At 58.6% G+C, this 20,634-nt stretch overlaps 3 protein-coding genes across 3 annotated transcripts; 1 reads left to right on the forward strand and 2 right to left on the reverse strand.

Annotated features, from left to right (window-relative positions):
- Window positions 1-272: 272 nt before the first annotated feature.
- On the forward strand, window positions 273-12,973 carry MUC4 (mucin 4, cell surface associated). The gene is made up of 28 exons (XM_055817384.1): window positions 273-1,536; window positions 1,969-2,763; window positions 3,112-3,251; window positions 3,458-3,622; window positions 3,704-3,859; window positions 4,032-4,162; window positions 4,393-4,481; window positions 4,831-5,007; window positions 5,109-5,252; window positions 5,363-5,482; window positions 5,696-5,898; window positions 6,628-6,706; window positions 6,975-7,145; window positions 7,341-7,442; window positions 7,650-7,886; window positions 8,200-8,334; window positions 8,439-8,617; window positions 8,735-8,894; window positions 8,983-9,081; window positions 9,678-9,860; window positions 9,952-10,025; window positions 10,362-10,426; window positions 10,707-10,906; window positions 11,115-11,283; window positions 11,370-11,543; window positions 12,394-12,431; window positions 12,520-12,617; window positions 12,842-12,973. Exons 1-28 carry the CDS (start codon window positions 273-275, stop codon window positions 12,896-12,898), a joined length of 5,604 nt encoding a protein of 1,867 aa, XP_055673359.1. The 3' UTR covers window positions 12,899-12,973.
- A 1,587-nt stretch (window positions 12,974-14,560) lies between these two features.
- On the reverse strand, window positions 14,561-15,604 carry LOC129785423 (mucin-4-like). The gene is made up of 4 exons (XM_055817678.1): window positions 15,464-15,604; window positions 15,134-15,253; window positions 14,815-14,859; window positions 14,561-14,672 (listed from the first exon to the last, which is right to left on the reverse strand). Exons 1-4 carry the CDS (start codon window positions 15,591-15,593, stop codon window positions 14,656-14,658), a joined length of 312 nt encoding a protein of 103 aa, XP_055673653.1. The 5' UTR covers window positions 15,594-15,604; the 3' UTR covers window positions 14,561-14,655.
- Window positions 15,605-15,839: 235 nt separating this feature from the next.
- LOC129785389 (mucin-4-like) lies at window positions 15,840-19,970 on the reverse strand. The gene is made up of 8 exons (XM_055817386.1): window positions 19,910-19,970; window positions 19,113-19,252; window positions 18,660-18,824; window positions 18,226-18,381; window positions 17,602-17,732; window positions 16,655-16,743; window positions 16,043-16,222; window positions 15,840-15,859 (listed from the first exon to the last, which is right to left on the reverse strand). Exons 1-8 carry the CDS (start codon window positions 19,968-19,970, stop codon window positions 15,840-15,842), a joined length of 942 nt encoding a protein of 313 aa, XP_055673361.1.
- Window positions 19,971-20,634: the final 664 nt, after the last annotated feature.

Here is a 20,634-nt window from a genome sequence, read left to right on the forward strand (position 1 = left end):
AGGAGAGCCCAGGTGCCAGTGCAGCAGGGCCAGTTTCCAGCCACGTAATCGTCACTGCTGGGCCATCACCAGAGCCACCTGCCCAAGGGACGGATGCTCCAGAAACCAGGCCCACAGCGGATCTGCCTCTCCTGGCTCCCAGGGGTGGTCGCTCAGCCCCACCAGCCGTGGCTAAGCCCAGCCCAGCACAGGCCATGGCAAGCCACCTCCTCAGCACCACCACTGGCAAGACACCCCAGCCTGTGACACTGCTTCTCCCTAAAAACACAGCCATGGACAAAGGTGGGGGCAAGTCCCAGCCAGCAGAAGATCGCAGAGTCACACGGACAGCTCCAGGCTCAACCCTGGCTGAAAACGCGAGGTTGGGTGCCACAACAGGTATGCCTGACAGTAGTGACACCACCCTTGGGACAGCCCCACCAGTGCCACCCACCACCACAGCCAGCATCACTGCTCAGCAAAGCGGGACAGCCCCACCAGTGCCACCCACCACCACAGCCAGCATCACTGCTCAGCAAAGCGCAGCTGCATTGGACCACAGCTATCATACTGCTAAGCCCACCACAGACCTGGACATGGACCTGGACATGGATATGGCTTCTCCCACCACAGAGAATGGGCCTGCAGAGCTGCTCCTGGGGTTGCCCACTCCTATGGCTGGAGCGGCTGAGCCAAGCACCAGTGATGCCACCCCATCGGCACGCTCTGCCCTAGGCAGCAAAAGACCTACAGCAGTGGCTGTCATGCGTATGGTGTCACCCACAGCTCCAGAGCTGGTTGTGACACCTTACCTTGGCCTCGCTCACAGCACTGCTGAGCCAGATGTCAGTATTTCCTCTCCTGTCCCTGGGAACACCCATCTGGTGGTGGTGGCACCTTCTGTCACCCCCAGCATCACCATCAATGGTCCAGCAGTGGGAGCAGGTGACGCCAGTCTCAGCAGTGCCTCTGCTCCACGCAGCCCCCGTGCCACCATGAGGCCATACTCTGAGGCCACTGATAGCACCCGCGACCCCGGCTTGAGGGCTGTCAGCCTGGTTGCTGAGGATGAGACCATGGCTGCAGTCTCCTCGCTGGCTGTTGGCCATGCACACGTGTGGGAGACTACAACTGTGTCCCCATCAGGTGCCGGGAGTACCACTGCAGCCAGGCAGACCCCTCCCAAGCCAGCAACAAGCATCACTTCTCCCACAGCCATCAGCAACCATGCCATGGGACAGCCTGTGAGCACGTCACCTCCTGGCTTCCGAACATCTCTAGGGGCACCTGCCTGGGGGAAGAAAACAGCCACCACTGCTGGGAGCACCACGGCCACCACTGCTGGGAGCACCACGGCCACCACTGCAGGAAGCGTCACAGGCACCACTGCAGGCAGCACCACGGCCATCACTGCTGGCAACGCCATGGCCACCACTGCAAGGAACACCACAGCCACCGCTGCAGGGAGCACCACAGGCACCACTGCAGGCAGCACCACAGCCATCACTGCCAGCACCACAGCCACCGCTGCAGGGAACACCACAGCCACCGCTGCAGGCAGCACCATGACCACTGCTGCAGGGAGCACCACAGGCACTGCTGCAGGCAGCATCACAGCTGCTACACCAGGCAGCACCATAGCCACCACTGCAGGCAGCACTGCAGGGAACACCACAAGTACCACTGCAGGCAGCACCACAGGCACCACTGCAGGCAGCACCATGGCCATCACTGCAGCGAACAGGACAAGCACCACTGCAGGCAGGACCACCACAGCCACCACTGCAGGCAGGACCACCACAGCCACCACTGCAGGCAGGACCACCACAGCCACCACTGCAGGCAGGACCACCACAGCCACCGCTGCAGGCAGCCCCACAGGCATCACTGCAGGGAGCACCGCAGCCACCATGGCAGGCAGCACCACAGGCACCACTACAGGCAGTATCACAGCCACTGCTGCAAGGAGATCCACAGCCACCACTGCAGGAAGCACCATGGTCACCACTGCAGGAAGCACCACAGCCACCGCTGCAGGTAGCACCACAGCCATCACTGCAGGAAGCACCACAGCCACCGCTGCAGGTAGCACCATGGCCATCACTGCAGAGAACACCACAAGCACCACTGCAGGCAGCACCACAGCTACTGCTGCAAGGAGCACCACGGCCACCACTGCAGGGACCACCACAGCCACCACTGCAGGCAGGACCACCACAGCCACCGCTGCAGGCAGCCCCACAGGCATCACTGCAGGGAGCACCGCAGCCACCATGGCAGGCAGCACCACAGGCACCACTACAGGCAGCATCACAGCCACTGTTGCAAGGAGATCCACCGCCACCACTGCAGGGAGCACCATGGTCACCACTGCAGGGAGCACCACAGCCACTGCTGCAAGCAGCACCATGGCCATCACTGCAGGCAGCACCACAGCTACTGCTGCAAGGAGCACCACGGCCACCACTGCAGGGACCACCACAGGCACCACTGCAGGGACCACCACAGGCACCACTGCAGGCAGCACTGCAGCCATTGCTTTTGGCAGCACTGTGGTTGTTGCACCTACAACCCCAGTGAGCCCAGCCAAGGAGGTAGAAGTTCTCCCAGCCCCAGGCACCACATCACTGGTCACACCACCAGCCACCACCAGCCCTGTTACCACCCCAGTTTCTGCCTTTGGCTCTCAGAGGGGATCAGCCACAGCACCAAGCACACCTGCCCACACCACCACCAGCCACAAAAATCCTGCCCCTGAGCCCCAACCCACCCACGGGCTTATCAGTAAGTAGATTTTATTCTTTCCAAGCAAAGAGCAGGAGGGGGTTGTCAGCCAGCCAAGCACTGTGATGGCTGAGGGTGTAGCCCAGCCTGGGGAGACTCATCTACATTGCACATCAGGCTGCCAGATTCATGGGGAAAGGTGAAACTGGACATCTGAGAGCATCCTATTCCAAGTTAAAAACTGGTTAAAAAATGGGTTGCAGTCTGTCAGAGCGCTGGTCTGGTTGTGGGCGTGGGGTGCAGGCACAGCATCCTGGCAGCAAACAGGTGAGTTTACCCTGGCTGCAGGAAGGATGGAGTAGACATTAATGTTTTTTCACTTTTTGATTAATGTCCTGCCTGTGTCAGTACCAGCAGCCTCACTCTACCCCTTCGGCATGGAGGGAAGGGACCAAGAATGCGTCCAGAGAACGGTGGATTTTAACTCCCCCCTGTTCAAGCCAGAGATTGGGTTCCCCTTCGGAAAGTCGCTGCACGATGCTCTCTATGTGAGTTCCCCCCTTGCTGAACATGTGAGGAATGTGCAGCCTCTTTGGTAGAAAAAATCCCATGAAATGGAGCAGAAACCAAATTTCACCTGAATGTTTTGGGTTTTTTCCTATTTAAAATGGCTGATTTCTGCTTCCCCGTGGAGGCTAAAAGCTATCCCAGGAGCTGCCTAGGATGTCAGCAAACAATGAATTATTTTGGTTAGTTTACAGATAACGGACTGATCATTTTCCCACCCACTGACAACTACGTCCCCTCCAACCCCAACCCACCTCCCCAGGGCTTCAGCGGCCAGGAGAGTTTGCCGATGGTGGCTGCCTTTTGGGATGACGCAGATTTCTCTCAGGGTGTCGGCACCACCTGGTACCAGGTCAGGGTCACCAAAGATGTTCTCCTGGGAAAGCCCAGCTCCCAGTTCACCCATTTCACCCTCTGTCTTGCCAACTGGTAGGAGTACTCCACCCTCAGCTCTACTAAAGATCCCCTTGTCCATGACGTGGAAGCAAAGATTGAGAAATATCTGAAAACCTCCTACGCAGCAAAATGGACCTTGAAAGTGACATGGGAGAAAGCTCCAGCGTACCCGTCCCAGCAGGATGACTCTCAGGTGAGCAGTGGGGGACCCAGGTGATAGAGGGGACTGCCACCAGTGACAGCTGGGGCAGGGCTGGGCTGCTTGTCTCCCACAACTTGTTTTGGGTCTCACCACTTCAGTCTGCACTGTGGGGAGAGCTGGGGAGGCTTTGGGGGTGCTAAGGGGGTGTCCTGGATTTCTCCAGACAAGTACCTACCAGGCGGTCCTCACCACCGATGGGAACCGTTCCTTCGCCCTGCTGCTCTACCAGGATGGCGGGATGCGGTGGGACTATAGCAAGCTGGCTGCAGGCAACGTGCTGATCGGCTTCTCCAGGTGCTGTGCATGTGTGGCTGCATTTTGGGACAGCAGCAATTTCTCCCAGCACTATGTTGGGAGCATCAGAGACATTATCCTCAGGAGAGCCCAGGTCCCACCCACAGAGCATCCCTGTCCTGTTTAAACTGCCTCTCCTGCAAACCGCAGCAGTTCCCACCCCAGCTGCTCTACGGGGAGTGGAGGAGGGTTGTGTTGGGAGGGTGACCCCAAAACTTCTCTCCACACAGTGGTGATGGCTATGCCCAAAATAACGAGCTGACTCAAAAGCCACCAGCTGTCAAGTACCGACCCGACCAGTACAGCAGCGCTGGCACCGGTACGGCACTGGGGGACCCCTTGGGGTGGGTGGGGATGGAGGGAGTGGCGTGCTCTCTGCTGGCATCCCTCGCACACATCCCTGCAAGGTGATGGGCCAGCAAAGCCACTGGGCAAGGGCTGGCCGCCAAGAGCAGAGCACAGGTGCCCCATGTCCTGCTGTGGCTTGCCACAGCCACGCTGGCTCTAGAGGGAGCCTGGACACCTCGTGTGAGGTCAACGGCTGCCGACGATTGTCCCCACGGGATCCGCGCCCCGCCCCCCCCCTCACCCGCCCCACCCCCACCCCCCGGCCCCAGCGCAAGACGAGACCCCGGCCAAGCTGTGCTGTTCTCTGGTTGCTCCCCTAGACGTGCGTGGGCTGTGGATATACAGGCTGGACAGTCGCTCCCAGGTGAACTACAGGCTGCGGTGCCTGGCGTGGCTGGAAGCGGAGCCAGCGCCAGGCGCCTGGAACAGCCAGCTGCCGCCGTGCCCCTGCGCCCAGCCCCAGGCAGAGCTGGACCCCCGCTACCGCCAGAGCAGAGGTGCCAAACGCCGCCCCCCCGGGGCCAGCCGTGGGGTGGGGGGATGGCAGGGTGTCCCCTCCTGCTCTGGGGGTGGCCATGACCCCCCCGCACCATTTCAGGCCCAGTGGACGGCTCCATGAAGATGCTGCGCACTGCATCCCCCAGCCCGGCTGGAGCCGGGGTGCGGTGCCTGTATCAAGACGGGAGCTTGCTTGAAGGCTGGCAGGAGAGAGCATGGAGCCTCCCCATCCACCCCACTGCTGGTAAGTGGGCACCAGAGCTCCCTCGCCCTAAAACACCCCGAGCACCGAGCGCTGTGCAGGCGCAGCAGGGACCCCAACACCCCCCAGCACCTGTGCACCTTCCTCTGCAGACAGGGAGCTGGAGGCATTCGACTGGTGCTGCCGGCGCGTGGGGAAGCCCCAGTTCTGCACCAGGTTTGCTGAGAAGAGACCACGGGTTGGCTGCGAGGGATATGTGCCACCAACTCCTGGTGAGTCCCCATGGCTCTGTCTCCTCTGTGCCAGGGTACTGGGTGGATGGCACGGCTGTATGCCGACCCTATGCATTAGCCACGGACGCACAGCATCCCAGTGGGGACTGCTGAGCCCAGTGCAGCACTGGGGGCTGCTCTCCTTTGTGCAATGACACCAGCATTTGCTTTTCTCCCTCCCACCAACACGCTTCCATCTCCTTTGGACCCCAGCTGTTGCCTTCGGGGACCCCCACATCACCACCCTGGATGGACTCACCTACACCTTCAACGGGCTCGGGGACTTTGTCCTGCTGCTGGCCAGTGATGCCCTGACCAGCTTCATGCTGCACGGGCGCACGGCCCAGACCGGCGCGGCCCAGGCCACCAACTTTGTGGCCTTTGCTGCCAAGTACATCTCTGCCACCACCACAACAGTGAGTAGGAATGACCTGGGTATCAGTTTGAGCTTCTAATGGGAGAGACCCATCTGGCAGGTTGGGCATCATCTCTACATCACCTACAAGTGGCTGGGACTTGAGGAGCATCTCCCTTCCTCTTCCTGCCACTTCCCATGACCCTAGCAAAGTGTTAGTAGTGGTGGGTTGGACTAAGACAAACGGAACACACCTCTAACACCTTTAGCAAGCTGGCCAGCAAGGGCCTGGAGCTCTGCAGGAACATGGTCTGCTCTACCGTTGTTGCCCCACACCCTTTGCCCTAACCACTGCTCTCCTCTGGACACATTAGCACAAGCACGTACATTTCCTTGCTTTGCAGAATTGCTCCCCACACCCGTTTCAGTAAGCAAAGTCTCCTGGCGTCAGCAGAAGCAGCTGTTGAGCAGCATGAAGAGGGGGCTCAGGGGCTGGAGCCCACCAGCACAGCTCTCCATGCTGCCATGGTCAGCCAAGCAGCGGCGGTGGCCTGTGCATGCCTCATGCCAGCAGTGATGGGGGACACCTTGCTGTCCTCTTCTGTGCGGCCATCAAAGCTGCTGTATTGTGTATTGCTGGGGTGAAAAGCACACCAACACAGCCCCTGGGGCTGAGCCTCTCTAGCAGGGCTGGAGGATGACAGGGTTTAGCTTGAGCGTCCCCAGCATGTGGGGACAGCAGGAAGGGACGAGCAGAGAGGCTGACTGGGACATTCACCATAATTTTCAGGTTGAGTGGACCTTGGGGAGCCAGGGTGACATCCAAGTCCTCCTGAATGATGAAACCATCCAGTTTTCCTATTCCCAAGGTGAGCAGGAGGTACAGCTAAATGTTAAACATATCTGGGGTGACAATGTTAAATGTATTTGCAGGGAGGGGTGTCCCCACCCCGTGGGGACCGGCCCTGCCCAGCACAAGGGCAGCCATTCTGAGCTCCATCAAACATCTCCCACCTGCACCCTGCCTCTGATGCAGCTGAGGTGGACGTGGAGTGCTCCCTTCCCCAAATTCAGGGGCATCATTTTAGATCCCAGCCTTGCGTGGACCCTCCTTCTTGTGCTTTCCTTCTCCTGCAGACATGAGTGCCGAGGTATACTACAGCCCTGGTGTCCTGCTGGTCAACACCTCCTCCATCACAGCCATCTTCGATGGGGCCATTGCCGTCTCCATCTCAGCCAACTCCGGGATCCTCAGCGTGGTCTGCAGCCTGCCCGATCGGTACCGCAACAGCACTAAGGGCCTCCTAGGTGAGGATTTCTGGCACCGCTGCTGAGCTGGGGTGAAAAGTCTCCTTCCCACCCTAAAGCAGGCTGGAAAATGCTGGGGGAATGTGCTTGTGAGGGTAGGGACAACCCCTGGGTCTAAACTAAACACCAGCCAGCACCAGAGAGGAGGTCAACCCCAGCGTGGGGGACTCCAATCCTCTGGTGATGCTCTACCAGGTGTGTGGGACCACGACCCTGTAGATGACTTCCAGATGCCGAATGGTACAAGCATCCCTGTGAACAGCAGTGAGGAGGAGATCTACAGCTATGGGATGACCTGTAAGTCCAGGCTCAGGATCCACTTTGACAATCCCCCCATTCCTGCACCTTCCGGCCATGCTTTTGCTGGAGACATTTAGAGACTTGCCTGAGCAAAAGTCATGCCAGGGAAGCCCTTTGGTCTCCTCACTGCTCTGTGGAAATGAGCCCTAAAATATAAGAAACCTTAAAAACCCAAGGCCGTACCCATGGTGTGCTCTCTTGCAGGGGCTGCTGGAGAGCACAGCTTGTTTGCTCAGCCTATGGACTCACCAGTACTGAACTTCACACCCATCTTCTTGTCTTGGCTGCGGCAGGAGAATGAAAGCCAGTACCAGCTGGCAGCCTCTCAGTGCCACAGCAGCAAGGAGTGCATCTACGATTCCCTGAGCACAGGGGACATGGCCCTGGGCCTGGCCACCCAGAGCCTCGCAGCCGACTTTCAGCAGAAGAAGACAGTACTCAGTGAGTGGAGCAGATCCCCATGTTCAAGAGGGCACGGCTTGGGAAACCAGTTAGTGCCCTGCTCCCTCCCTGGGCTCTCTTGCTCCGTGTGAGCAGGAGAGAAGTCACCAAGGCCTTGGAGTTGCATTACCCAACTGGCTAGTATCCAAGCCTGGGAGATGTCATCATGCTGTGCAACATGAGGTCCTTGCCAGTGCGTGGCCATGGCAGCACGTGCCTGGGGTCCTATCCTCACCAGGAGGGACTCAGAGCTTAGGGGTGCCAAGGCCATGTAGCAAACAACCAGCTGTGTGCTGGGCTGCTCTCTCCTCAGGTGCCTTCCCTCCTGTCATCACTGGTGACCCGTCGCTCACTGCCTTCAGGACAGAAAGGGTCAGGAGGCAGTACCGTGCCATGGGGGTGGGTGCACACTTTGTCCCCCACCTCTCGCCAGAGCTCAACATATCGGGTAAGGAAGGAGAGATGGGACAGCTTGGATGGGATGGGTGGGTACCAGCCACCCAGCCCCTTTCCTCTGCCACCTCCTCTAACTCCCACCTCTCCCCCTGGCAGAGAGCGGGACCCTGACATGGGAGCCCCGTGGGATGGCCCCACTCACCATCAACCTGGAGGCTGTCGGATCCAACAACCTCTCTGCCCTCCTCCAGCTTCGCTTCACCCTTTGCAACTGCAGTAGGAGCCAGGAGTGTGACTACAGCAACACCATCACCCTCGGGGGGTCCTCCCTGCAGGTAGTGTGCCAGAAAGCTCCTCCGGTGCCACAGTGTCTGTCCCCATGCCAGCTGTCTTCTCTGCCCACCCATCCTGCTCATGTCCCCTAAGCCAGTGTCACCATCCCCTTCCCACAGCTGGCAGCCTGCAGGTGCGAGGGCGGCTACTCAGGTCCCTTCTGTCAGGATCCTCCAGACCCCTGTGCCCAGGGATGCTTCCCCGGCGTGGGCTGTGACTCACACGCTGGCTGTGGCCCCTGCCCTGCTGGCCTGACCGGTGACGGGCGGCACTGCTCAGGTGACAAGGGCTCACCATGGCCACTGGGAACCCGGGGTGCCTGCAGGATTGCCTCAGCTCCCCGTGCCATGCTGCATTGCCTCAGCAGATATCGATGAGTGTGCGCAGGGGACAGCGTGCCTGGGGAATGCCACCTGCACCAACACGGTGGGCAGCTATGCCTGCTCCTGCCCAGATGGTGAGGAGGGTGAGTACGGCACTCTGGCAGGCATGGTCCTCATCCCCATCACCCCCCAGCCCTCAGTGCAAGAGGGCTCCTGTTGGACCCAAACTGGCCGGAGAGAAGCGGGAGCTGGCTGAGCTCTGTGCCCAAGCCCTTGCTGTCCTTACCAGAGGGGACCAGAGTCCAGCTGCCCCTCATGCTCCCAGGCTACAAATCTCACTAATCCACTGGGGAGGGAAATTTCTCCTGTGCAATTTTTCTTTTTGAGAAAAAAAAAAATCTCATCCCGTCAAAATTCCAATGCATATATGGAGGTTGGGGGAGGCTAAAATCTAATCCTGTTTTCAGACGGCTGTGGCAGTGTTGGGGTGATGGGTTTTGTTCCTGTTCTAATGCAGCAGGCTGGGATTTCATAAGGGCAAAAGGCTCCAGCTGGGAGGAGGGGATGCAGGGCTTTTCCTTGAGGCTGTGAATTCATACTAAAGTCTTAACACATTAAAAAGAATACAAAACTTGGATTAAAGTCATTACAGAGAGGCTGGGGGTGGATCAGTGTGCTGGGGTTCTTCCCCTGCAGCCAGGCTTGTCCCTCCACCTGACTTGAGCTTCCCATCCTGCAGGCGAGGGGCCAGGCTGTGGCTCAACCTGTGGCTCCCGCTCCTGCCCCAAGGGCTACTGCAACAACGGGGGACGCTGCCATCTGCACCCCATCTCCTGCACCCCCACCTGCGCCTGCCCCCCAGCTTTCACCGACCAGCGCTGCCTCGTGGCAGGAGGGGATTTTCAGCCGCTGCCCAGCACAGGTAGGTGCCTTGTGCCCAGTGGGGGCTGAACCCCAACCCTGCTTGCCCCAACCCTGGGATGCCAGAGCCGTGGCTGCGGCTTCCCCTGCAGATCTCCCTCGGAGAAGTGTTCAGCTGCTGGTCAGGACACTGCGAAATGCCACTGTCGGGGAAGTCAACAGCACCGTAAGTCACCAGGGATGGCCTCGGGGAGGGGGATGCACTGGCACTTCAGGAAGCATGGCAGCTTGGGGTGCCTGTGCCTCCATGTGCTCCCCTCCTGTGGGATCCTCAGGGATCCCCAGTGGATCCGCAGGGCTGGAGGGAGGCAGTGCCAGCCACATGATGCCAGCTGTGGCCGTGGCCATGTGCCAGGTCCCTGGCTCATGAGCAAAAGGCCAGAGCAGCCCTTGGAGCTCCACTGCGGTGCCTGTGGTGCCCTTCAGCCTCTCCCCGTGCTGGTGCAGTCCTGCCCTCCCCTAATGCCAACCTGCTCCCCCCTCCCCCCCCCTCCCCCGACAGGTCTCAGCCATCCTGGGCTCCCTTGAAGTAAAGGCTTTCCAGAGCAACACCAACGTCACCCAGACGTGAGTCAATTGTGGAGCAGCCCTGTGCCCAGCCCAGGGAGCCAGTGGGGCAGGGTTAGGCATGGAGCCACAGGGTTTTTGGGACACAGAGGGCATTTTCCTCCACCCCAGAGTCTGTTTTTCCAGCCCTGATGCTGATAAACCCTTGGAGACATAAGCCTCATGGCACCTTCTGCCTCATCCTTTCTTTACCACCCTCCAAATGGGGAAATGGAGGCATGGGGAGGCTTGGCCACGCTGTGATGCAGGCTCTGCCAGCAGCCCGGTCTTTTCCCTGCAGGACAGACAGTGATGGCTTCACCTTCGTGGTAGTGTCCGAGTTTGCCTATGACAGCCACAGCACCATCATCCAGTTCCTGAACGAGGAGCTGCCGGGGGCCATCACCGCTGCCTTCAACAGCCGGCGGAGGCGACGGGAGGTGGGCGCACACCTCCTCTTCCAGCGCCTGCACCAGGACAACATCACCGACCTGGTGAAGCGTGAGTTTCTCCCAGCACCAAGCTGGAGAGCCTCGAGGAGTACTCCACTGTCCCCATCATCTGTGTGCCCTGGGGTTTGGGTAGTGCCCGTGGGGGGAAGCGGGTGACCAGCAGTCTGCATGCCGGGCATGGATCCATCTCAGGGAGACCTAGGAAAGCATCAAGGGGATGCTACCTCATGGCTGAACCCATGCCTTCCCTCCCCAAGTGACAGTGGCTGAGCTGAGGTACTATTTTCCCTGCGGTCTGTACGGCTACAAGGGCTACCAGCTCCACTACACAGGGACCATCGGCTTCATCTGCATCTCCCCTTGCAAGACCGGCTACTGCCAGCACGGCGGCCAGTGCCAGCACTTGCCTGAGGGTCCCACTTGCAGGTAGCAGCAGTGCTGGGGGTGGATGAGGCCACCCAGCATGGCCGCTTCTTCCCACAGCATCACCATTCCTCCCTCCCCATTCACAGCTGCTTCCCCTTCTCCATCTTCTCCCCCGCTGGTGCCCGGTGCGAGCGGCTGGCCATCAGCCTCGCTGCCTTCCTCGGCATCTTGCTGGGAGCCCTGGCTCTGCTCTGCCTCCTGCTCACCACCGCTTGCCTGGCCTTGTGCCTCTGCCGCAGGCGCCGCCGCCAGCACCGGGGGTGAGCCATGGGCTGGACCTGCACAGGGGTGGGTGCTGTGGGTGCGGCTGGGAAGAAGGTTAGATGTCAGGAAGAAAAACTAGTGGAAAATCCATCTCTGGAAGACCCACGACTGGTGGGACCCACCTGGCCTGGGCAGGGGGAGCCTGCCCTGGGGAAGGGTCTGGGCTGGATGATCTTTTAGCATCTTCCAGCCCCTTTCCCAGTCACCTGCTGCTCAGGGCTGCAATGTCAGTGGGTTGAACATTAATTTCCCTTTTTCCCTCATGTCAGGGAGTATTTGCATTTCTTCATCATCCCACCCAGCACTCAGTTGCAGATGGGCTTTCTATTTAATTATAATTTGAATACCACCCAAATTATTTCTGCTGCAATTCACATTGGTCTGGAGCAAGGAAAAGGTGGTTGCAGGACTGGACCTTGCCTTCCAGCAGAGCAGGGGCATAGCAGATGGCTGACGAGGTGCAAGGCTGGGGTGGAAGCACCAGCATCTCCTTCCCTCCTCCCCAGCCCTTGGTCCCGGCATGGCATCCATGCTCAGGGGAATCTCAGTGCCCCAAGCCCCTCTGCACCGGTCAGAGCTGTCCCCTGCCCCTGCTGCTGGCTCTCTGACAGCCCTGGTGCCAGAGCTCTCTGGGGAGCGCCGCTGTTCCTTTGCACTTGTGGCAAGACAAGAAATTGTGTGTGCCAAGAACTGGGGCTCTTCCTCCTCTCATTGTCCCATCCTGCCCCCACACTCAGTCACTGCTCCCCTCTACCATCCGACCCAGGCACCAGGACAGGACCAAACAGGGGCTTTCCCATCCCCACCCCAACATGTTGTCCCCTTTTTGCTTCCCCCCCCCCCCAGGGCCAAGGAGACCTTCTGGAGGACACAGCCCTTGTCCTGTGAGTACATCCCTGCAATCCCCCACCACCACCCTGGCTCTGCTTCACCCCAGTCTTCTTCAGGCTCTGCTCATCTTCCCCATTCCAGCTCTGATGATGGCAGGAGAGCGAGCAGAGCCCACGCTCCCCCACTCCCTGGAAAGGTGTTGGGAACCACAGCTCCAGGCCATTGACCCCTCTGTCCAGGTCTGCCCAGGGGTTGTACCTGCGAGGGGCGAGGGTGGGGGGCTGTAGGCTGGGAACTGATGTCCTGATCCTGTGCCTCAAAGACGCTCAGGAGCTGTGCCTCCTCCTGGAGCATCACGGATGCTTTGGCTGCCATTAGGGTCTGCACCACTGTCTGAGCTTGTTGCAAAGAGCAGAGCCCATGCAGCCCTGACAGCACGGCATGGCCTGTCCCTCCTTTACAGATAAGGATCCAGAGACCCCACATCAGGCCCCCGAGCCAGCCCCCGCTGCAGCCCTAGCCTGCCACCAGCCCTGCCCCACCGCCTCTGGGCTCAGGAGGACCCAGTGCTGCTGCTGGCCCTGCCACTCTCAGGCTCTCCGGCAATGGCACCCGCATGGAGGCAGGGGACAGGCAGCTGTCTATTGCAGTTGTGGGAGGATCCACTCTGGAGGAGGTGCTCTTTTTTGAATGAAGAATGTGGGTTTATGTTCAGTGGCCAAAGCCAGAAGATTTCACCTTCCCCTGAAGAGACAACCGAGCTAGTCCCCGAGCATGTCTGCTTTGGGGTATGCTCTAGTGCAACGTAACTGGACCCAGAACAGCCACGGATAGCAGAGTCAGGTCGGGCAATGAGCCATTATAACCCATTAGGTGTTGCAGCACTCTCCAAACTAGCCAGCTGCAACAAGGTCTTTTACCATCACACCACAGCATACTCTTCACGCCAGTCCCTCTGCTGCCTTCTCCTAGTCTCTCCTCACCCAGGGCACGCTTCTTCCTCCTCTCTCTTCCTTGACTGCTCTCTCTTCGTTGGCTCTCAACCACTTAACAGAACAGCCACAGCTGCACCTTATCCTCATCAGCCAACCCACCGCCCCTGAAGCCAGCCCACAGCTGTATATTATTGATGTTCATTAACCCAGCTTCATTCCTCTACAATTAGGAATAAAATAGAATATAACAAAAATGATGGCATGCTGCTAAGTTGCCTGCACCTCATGGTGCCTGTGTGCCAGCCCTGCTTCCCCATCACCAAGCTCTCAAGTCCCTGCTTTCTGCTGGTCCTGTCCACAGGACCAAAGAGAAGATGGATGTAGCTTTTTTTGTTGCTTCATCTCCTCCTTCCCCTTGCAAAGCTGTTCTCCTGTTCTCCCCAGGCACTGCTCACAGTGGCTCAGATCATGCAGGTCAGGCTGTGACCCCCCCAAAGCCCACAGCCCTTCACCCAAGCAGGATGTTTCAGATCCCAGCAGACCCCAGGTCCAGCCCCGCTGCCCTAGAGCCTGGCTTAGCTGCAGGTGGTACGCTCACAGCACCAGCACCAACTCCAAGGGCAGAGGCATCCTGCAATCCAAGCCTGCCCTCACCACCACCTCCCACCCCAGTTTAGCAGAGGACAGGGCTGCTGCAGGATCAGCAATGCTCAGACCCCTTGGAGGCTTTATTGAACAGACAAGATTTGACAATGATTATTATTTTTTTTTTTAAGAAAGGCAGGTGCTCTCTTACACACAAAAAAATTATTTTTCTTCCAACGTTTTTGATCATGGGATTGTGTTTTGCCCTCACACCCCCAGCAGAGGTGTCAAGCTGACTGGCTTGATCCAGAGAGTTGCCCCTTCTCCTGGGCACAGGGCCTGGGAACCACCTGGGGAGGGATGGCTGGGAGTCAGAAGTCAGGGACAAGATAGGACCAGCTCATGGAGGGAGCCTGCTGCACCACAGGGCTTGGCCATAGTCAACCAATGCGAAGTGCAAAACCCCTTTTCCCAAGTGCCAGGGGTCTAACCTCACCCCACAGCATGGGAGGCACAGTGGGATGTAGGGGGGGACAGGGGGTGGTGTATGCAGTGGGGGCACCTGCCCACCTCCCTGCCAGCAAGGAGGTGCTCATGGGCACCCTCTCAGCTGCAGCTGAGCTCAGCTGAGCCGCCCTGCATGGTGGGCAGGAGTGATGGGTTCTGGGGGAAGCAGGGGGACACAAGATGAGCAGGAGCAAAGGACTCAGATGATCAGCCATGGCCCAGACCTTGCTGCCGGTGTGTAATGCTCCAGTTACTCGTGCTCTCCGTCTGCAAAGAAGAAATGAGAATTGCTCAGCCACCTTCTCCCTGGGGGCCTGGGGTGAGCTGGAAGCCCCAGGGAAATTTCCACATGGGGGGACAGGGACCGAGGGAAGTGGCCAGTGGGGAGGAGACCCTCAATCCTGCTCACCTCTCTGCTCCTCCGAGTCACTCTCTGTCTCCTCCGAGGAACCTGCTGAGGGTTGCAAGAAAGCCCTGCATCAGCTTACATGGATAACTGTGTTATTATCCTGGTGCTGTCACTCCCAGACTCTGCTGGTGGTTGTGTGCTAAGGGAGATGCCCCTTTGCACAGCACATCCCTCCCTCATCTGCCCATCATTTGCAAACCCCATCCCTCATCTGCCTGGGGCTCTTGCTGCCTTAACTATGGGGTGGCTGGGACATTCCCCTCCCCAGTCCTGGGCATCAAGACGGCATCACCCTGGCACACATGGGCTGCAGACCCACCCGTGTCAGGTGACTGGTATCCATCACAGCCAATCTTCGGTCTCTTCTCGGTGTAGCGGGCGCAGAGGTGGGCACTGCCCGCCTGGTTACAGCACCAGTCATACAACTTCAGCTCCTGGTCTGGAGGCAAAAAGGAGAGTACGGGGATGACGGGGAGAGGAGAGGGGGACAGGCTGGCCCTGAGAAGGCTCGCCTTGACTTTTGGCAAGTTCACGCTCCCTCCAAGGGCAGCAGCGTATCAGGAAGCAGGCTGGCACAGAGATTAACATGCTTTACAGGCTGCAGCAATGCCAGCCTCAGCCAGGGGATGCCAGGGCTGGCCGCGCTTACCACGGTATGGCGATGCCTGCCTGGAGGACCTCCAGTACCTCTCCTGCCGCCCCTCGATCAGCTGGCTCTGGCTGTCGTACAGGCAGCGGACGCCGGCGCCGTGCTGGTTGGGGAAGGCGGAGTGCAGCATGGACACCCGGGCAGCCCACCAGCCTGCAACGGGGCGGCGGTGAGCCTCGGCACAGCTCTGCCCAGCCAGCATCCCTGCGCCAGGGCGGCCAGCACGGCCGGCACTGCCTCCTTGTTATCCATTGTTCCCACCGCATCACCCGCCGTGCTATGGGGGTTTGGAGGGACTGATGGAGACCACCCAGGTGGTCCCCTAGCGTGAGCCCCTGGTGCTGGGGAGGGTCCATCCCCACTGTCCCCATGCAGCTTAGACCAGCTCCAGCCAGGCTAACAAGACATGGACAGGTCAGCCCTTGCTTTTTCTATCTCTGCAGGGAAGGGCAACCCCCCCTCATTTTCCTTGAGTCCCCCTGCTCACTAGGCCAGGAGGGACCCCAGCCACCCTTGCAGAGGAGGTGGGGAGGGACAGCTGAGGGACGAGGAGGGTGGGGAAGCAGTGTGTCCACTTGCCTCTACGGCTGCTCTTGAAGCGTGGGTCCTGCTGCCCTTGCTGCAGGGAGCAGGGACAGGTGGGCAGGCCCTGGCTCCATGCCCACGGCTCCTGCTGCCGCCCTGTCCACGCCAGGCACTTCAGCCGGTAGTTGACACCCACACGGCTCTCCAGCTTGTAAATCCACAGCCCGCGGAGGTCTGAGCAGGGAGAGAAACCACTAGCTGTTTACCTCTGGCCAAGGGGACCACAGGGGCTCTTTCAGCTCGAGGCAAGAAATGCTGATGCTGGAAGTTTAGCCCAGATTGACCCCCAGCTGTGGGACCCCACGTTTAACAGCTACCCAGTAGCAGAGAAATGGGGGGAGAGGCTCCTGCCAAAGAAGAAAGCCTTGGGACAGAGCCATTGCATTAAAAAGGGTCCACGGACACATCAATGATGTTTCAGCTCCAGGGCATAGCTGGTACCCAGGATAAGTATTTTCTGTGCTTGGGGGAAAAGCCTGGCCTCAGTGAGAGCCTTGCCACAGCAGTGTGATGGATTTCATCCTCTGGGAATGTCCCCCTCCCCACACAACCATTCCCCGACCCCCCGAGGGGCTGTGTGAATCTGCCCTGGCTGTGTGGCACTACCTGTGTTGTAGCCCCTGAACTGGTCAGGGTGATATTTAGCAGCTGGAGGTCTCCGAGTCAGGTCGTCATTGCGGTAAAAGCCATCCCCACTGTGTGCAGAGGAAAGGGGAAGAATCGGGGGCTGCTTTTCCTGGGTGTTGTTATCCCAGCCCCAGTCCCAGCCTGCCCTTCAGCTGCCCTGATATGGAGCCGGCAGGACCCCACAGCACCAAAATCACAGCTCCAGGGGCAGGAAAGCAAAGGCACCAGCTCCTCCAGCCTGCTGCCTCCTCTCTGCAAGGTGCAGCTAGTTTTGAGTGCTGCAATCACTCCTGCTGCATCACGGGCTGAATCCACAGACATCTCAGGACCCCTGTGAGCAGCTTTCACAGTTTCCAGCAGCTTGCAGGGCAATCCGGAGCGGAAACCCACGAGCGGTCATGCACAGGCAAGCACACACACATGCCTCTGCCGCCTGCGCTTCCTGGCCCCACCACCTTTTCCTTACCCAGCTGCAGCAAGCAGCTAATGAGCAAACCCTGGAGACAGCATGCATGGGGCAAGACGTAATGTAAGGAAGCAGGAAGCAACTGCTCCGGCCAAGCAGCAGAAATCCCTTCCTTCAACTGGTGCAAAGTTCAGCAAACAACCCCTGTTCCCCACTCCTTCCACCCAAACCACCAAGATGCTGCAGGCCTGGGACCCCAGAGGGATCTGTGGATCTTACAATGAGCACAGCCCAGCAAGTCAGCATGCTGCAGCATGATCCAGCCACTAACGGGGCAAATTTGGTTGTGAGACCCCCATATGTTAGGCTATATGGGTATGCAGACCCCCTCTGGGCTGCCCTCATCCTTGCAGGGCACTTCATGGGACACAGGGGGAAGGATTAAACCAGCTGGAGCCAGGGGTGGGATGCAGCCCAGTGCTCAGAGGAGGCAGCAGTAGGGGTGCTGAGCCTGCTGTACCTGGTATAGCCGATAAGCACATTGGTGGCAGCGAGCCTGGTGTAATCCCATCGCATGCCTCCATCCTGGTACAGCATCAGGACATAGGACCTGAAGCCATCAGTGGTCAGGACAGCTTGATACGTGATCGTCTGGGGAGAAGCATTACAGACAGGTAAGAAAGCAAGCAAAGATGTTTGCTTTAAAATTCAGGGTGTGGGTCAGTGCTCACTGGGGAATGGTGGGGCTGAGGTCCTGGTGTACAGGGTGAATGCAGACTGGGCTGCTTCACATTTTACATGGAAAATATGATAGTTTTACTTTGATGCTGTTCCATGAGAAGCCTCAGATTCACCCAGTTTTATGCTCCTGAAGAGCAGTGTTTCTGGTGCACAACAAACTCCCACCACATTAAAGTGAAAGATTTTACAGTGCAGGGAGAGTTCAGCTAAAGATGTCACCCAAAAAAATTGAAAGCCACCAAAACATGGGCACAGCCTAGTTCTTTTTGGTAAAAGTTTTTAAGACTGACCTTTTTCACAAAACTGCTTCTTATTCTCAGGCACAGACAAGGTGCTTGCCCATGGGTCTTGAGGGGTTTTTTTTGACAACTCAACAAGTGCTCAAGCTCCATCAGTCCCTTACCCTCCGGGTGTCAGTCTGTGCTCTGTAGGCAGGTGCCTTCTCCCAGGTGATCTTCAGGGTCCAGGCTGCGGAGTAGGATGACCTCAGGTACCGCCGAACCTTTGCTTCCACATCGCGGACGAATGGTGGCTTGGCCGTGTTGAGGGTGAGGAACTCCTGCAGGTTGGGTACACCCACAGCTTTGTTAGCTCCCAGTAGGGCAAAGACAGGTCTATGCTGGGGTCACGCATGGAGTGCTGTGACTGTCTGGGTAAGATCTGGGTGACTTAAGAGGTGACACTCACATGACCAACAGCTCTTAGATTTGACCCAGAAAAGGGAAACACTGCTCGTGGGGTCCATCAGTTACACATCTCAAGGGACATCCATAGAACAGGTGATGAGTTTATCACCAAAAGTTTCATGCCACCATGTACCTGGGTGGCTTCACTCACCTGGTAATAGGTGGTGCCAACGCCTCTGGAGAAGTCAGCATTGTCCCAAAACACAGCGATCATGGGAACCTCCTCATGGCCATTGAAGCCACCGGGAGGAGGGTTGGGATATGTGAAGATGCTGTCATCTGAGGCTGGGAAAATGATTTGTCCGTTGTCTGTAAACTGAGCAGAGGGATCCCTCCATCAGGTGAGGTCAGGACCAACGGGAGCCCCTGACACAGGGGTGGCAGCCCTCCCATTTCCAAACCCACTCTGAGCGATGCCCAAGGAAGGCCACCACCTGCCACCACCAAAGGGGCCACAAAGTCACCTCCTGCTGCAAACAGACCCCGGCAGCATCCCAGCTGATTTGCCCTCAGAAGGGTCCCATCCCAGGCACCTGGACCCTGGTGCCTCCCGAGGTTTCTGGGGGACGGCCACATGCCCAACAGCAAGCCAAGGTAGACTCACATAGAGAGAGTCCCGCAGGGTTTTCCCAAATGGGAATCCAGTCTCAGGCTTGAAAAGCGGAGAATTAAAATCCACCTTCCTTTCCACATACTCCCGGTCATTTTCCCGAGCCCCGTACCCATAGAGGGGTGCAGCTGCAACTGGAAAAGAAAACAAACCAAACCCCAAAACACACTTACAGCAAAGCCTTTGGTCTGTGCCAAAAACTCAAAGGGCTGAAATTATTTTGCTTCCCAAAGGCACACAGCATGGGCAACAGGAACATGGGGGGACACTGCCAATAGATGCCTGGGACACCCTGCATGTCACCTTCCCTTGCAGGAGCTTGCTCCTACCCCTTTTTCTGCTTCATGTACGCAGCTGCCCTAAATCAGCTGTGATGGCCTTTGTGGTCAGCGTACCCTCCTGCTCCAGCCTGGTTGCACCACCATGCTGAAGGACCACCATTAGGAGAGGAAAAACATTGTACAGGACTGTGGGAGGGGGATGGCAGAGAATCAAACACCCACAACTCTTTCTAGAGATGTTTACAGCCTCCATCTCCCTATTTACGTCTCTTAAATAAAACACAGCATTTGGTGGGGATGGATTTTCCAGCTGATGGGATAATACTTGAAGGCAGGCTCAGCCTGCCCAAAATGCACACTTGTGCAGGAGCTTGTCACGGTGCACCTCCCCCAGGGCTACTGCCCCCAAAGAGCCCCCTTGGTCTCTGGCCACCAAATGTCCCACAGGACAGTCCATCAGGAGGCCAGACGTGATCCTCCTGCCTGGGCTGCGCCACGAGCATCACATACCTGCAGGGCCGGGCAGCGGGGTTGGGGTGGCCACCGGCCGTCCTGGCGGAGCTGGAAACATGGGGGACGATGCATGGGAGGTGACAGTGGCTGCTCCTGCCCTGGGAAGCACCTCCCTGCCCCCAAGGAGGGGGGCTGGTGGGGCTGGGCCGGTGGTGGCCAGGCTGCAGGACACAGCTGGGTGTGTTTTGGCTGGGGACCCCCCCGGTGCTGCCCCCTGGCCTGGGAAGGTTGCAGAGAGGCTCGACCCACCCGTGGCAGGGGGTCTGTTTGCCAGGCTGGTGGCCAGCTCACCGCCCAAGAACGGCTGCAGGACAGCAGATGACGAGCCACCAGCAGGTCCTGGCCCTGGGGTCTTTGATCTGGGGCTGCCAGCAGCAATCCCAGCAGGAGGAAGGCCAGGGAGCCCTGGGGTCCCCCTGAGTGGGGAGCGAGTGGGTGTCTCCACATCTGCTCCAGCTCCAGTCACACTGGGAAGGAGCCGAGCCATGTCCCCTCGCCCTGTCATTGCTCTGGGAAGCATGGCACTCACTTCCCTGGGCACGGGGCTGTCAGCATTCCCCAAGGGGGCTCTGGGTCTTCCTTGCTGACAAGGAGGCAGGAGAAGGGCAGGTCCCCCTGGCATGGCAGCCCCCAGCTGCCCCCTTCCCCCTGAAGAGGACCCTGCTATTGACTCACGTGCTGAAAGAGGAGCAGAAAGCTCGGGGCTGGTGGATGGGTTTTCA

Source organism: Falco peregrinus, chromosome 12 (assembly GCF_023634155.1).
Source record: "Falco peregrinus isolate bFalPer1 chromosome 12, bFalPer1.pri, whole genome shotgun sequence".
Lineage (NCBI taxonomy): Eukaryota > Metazoa > Chordata > Aves > Falconiformes > Falconidae > Falco > Falco peregrinus.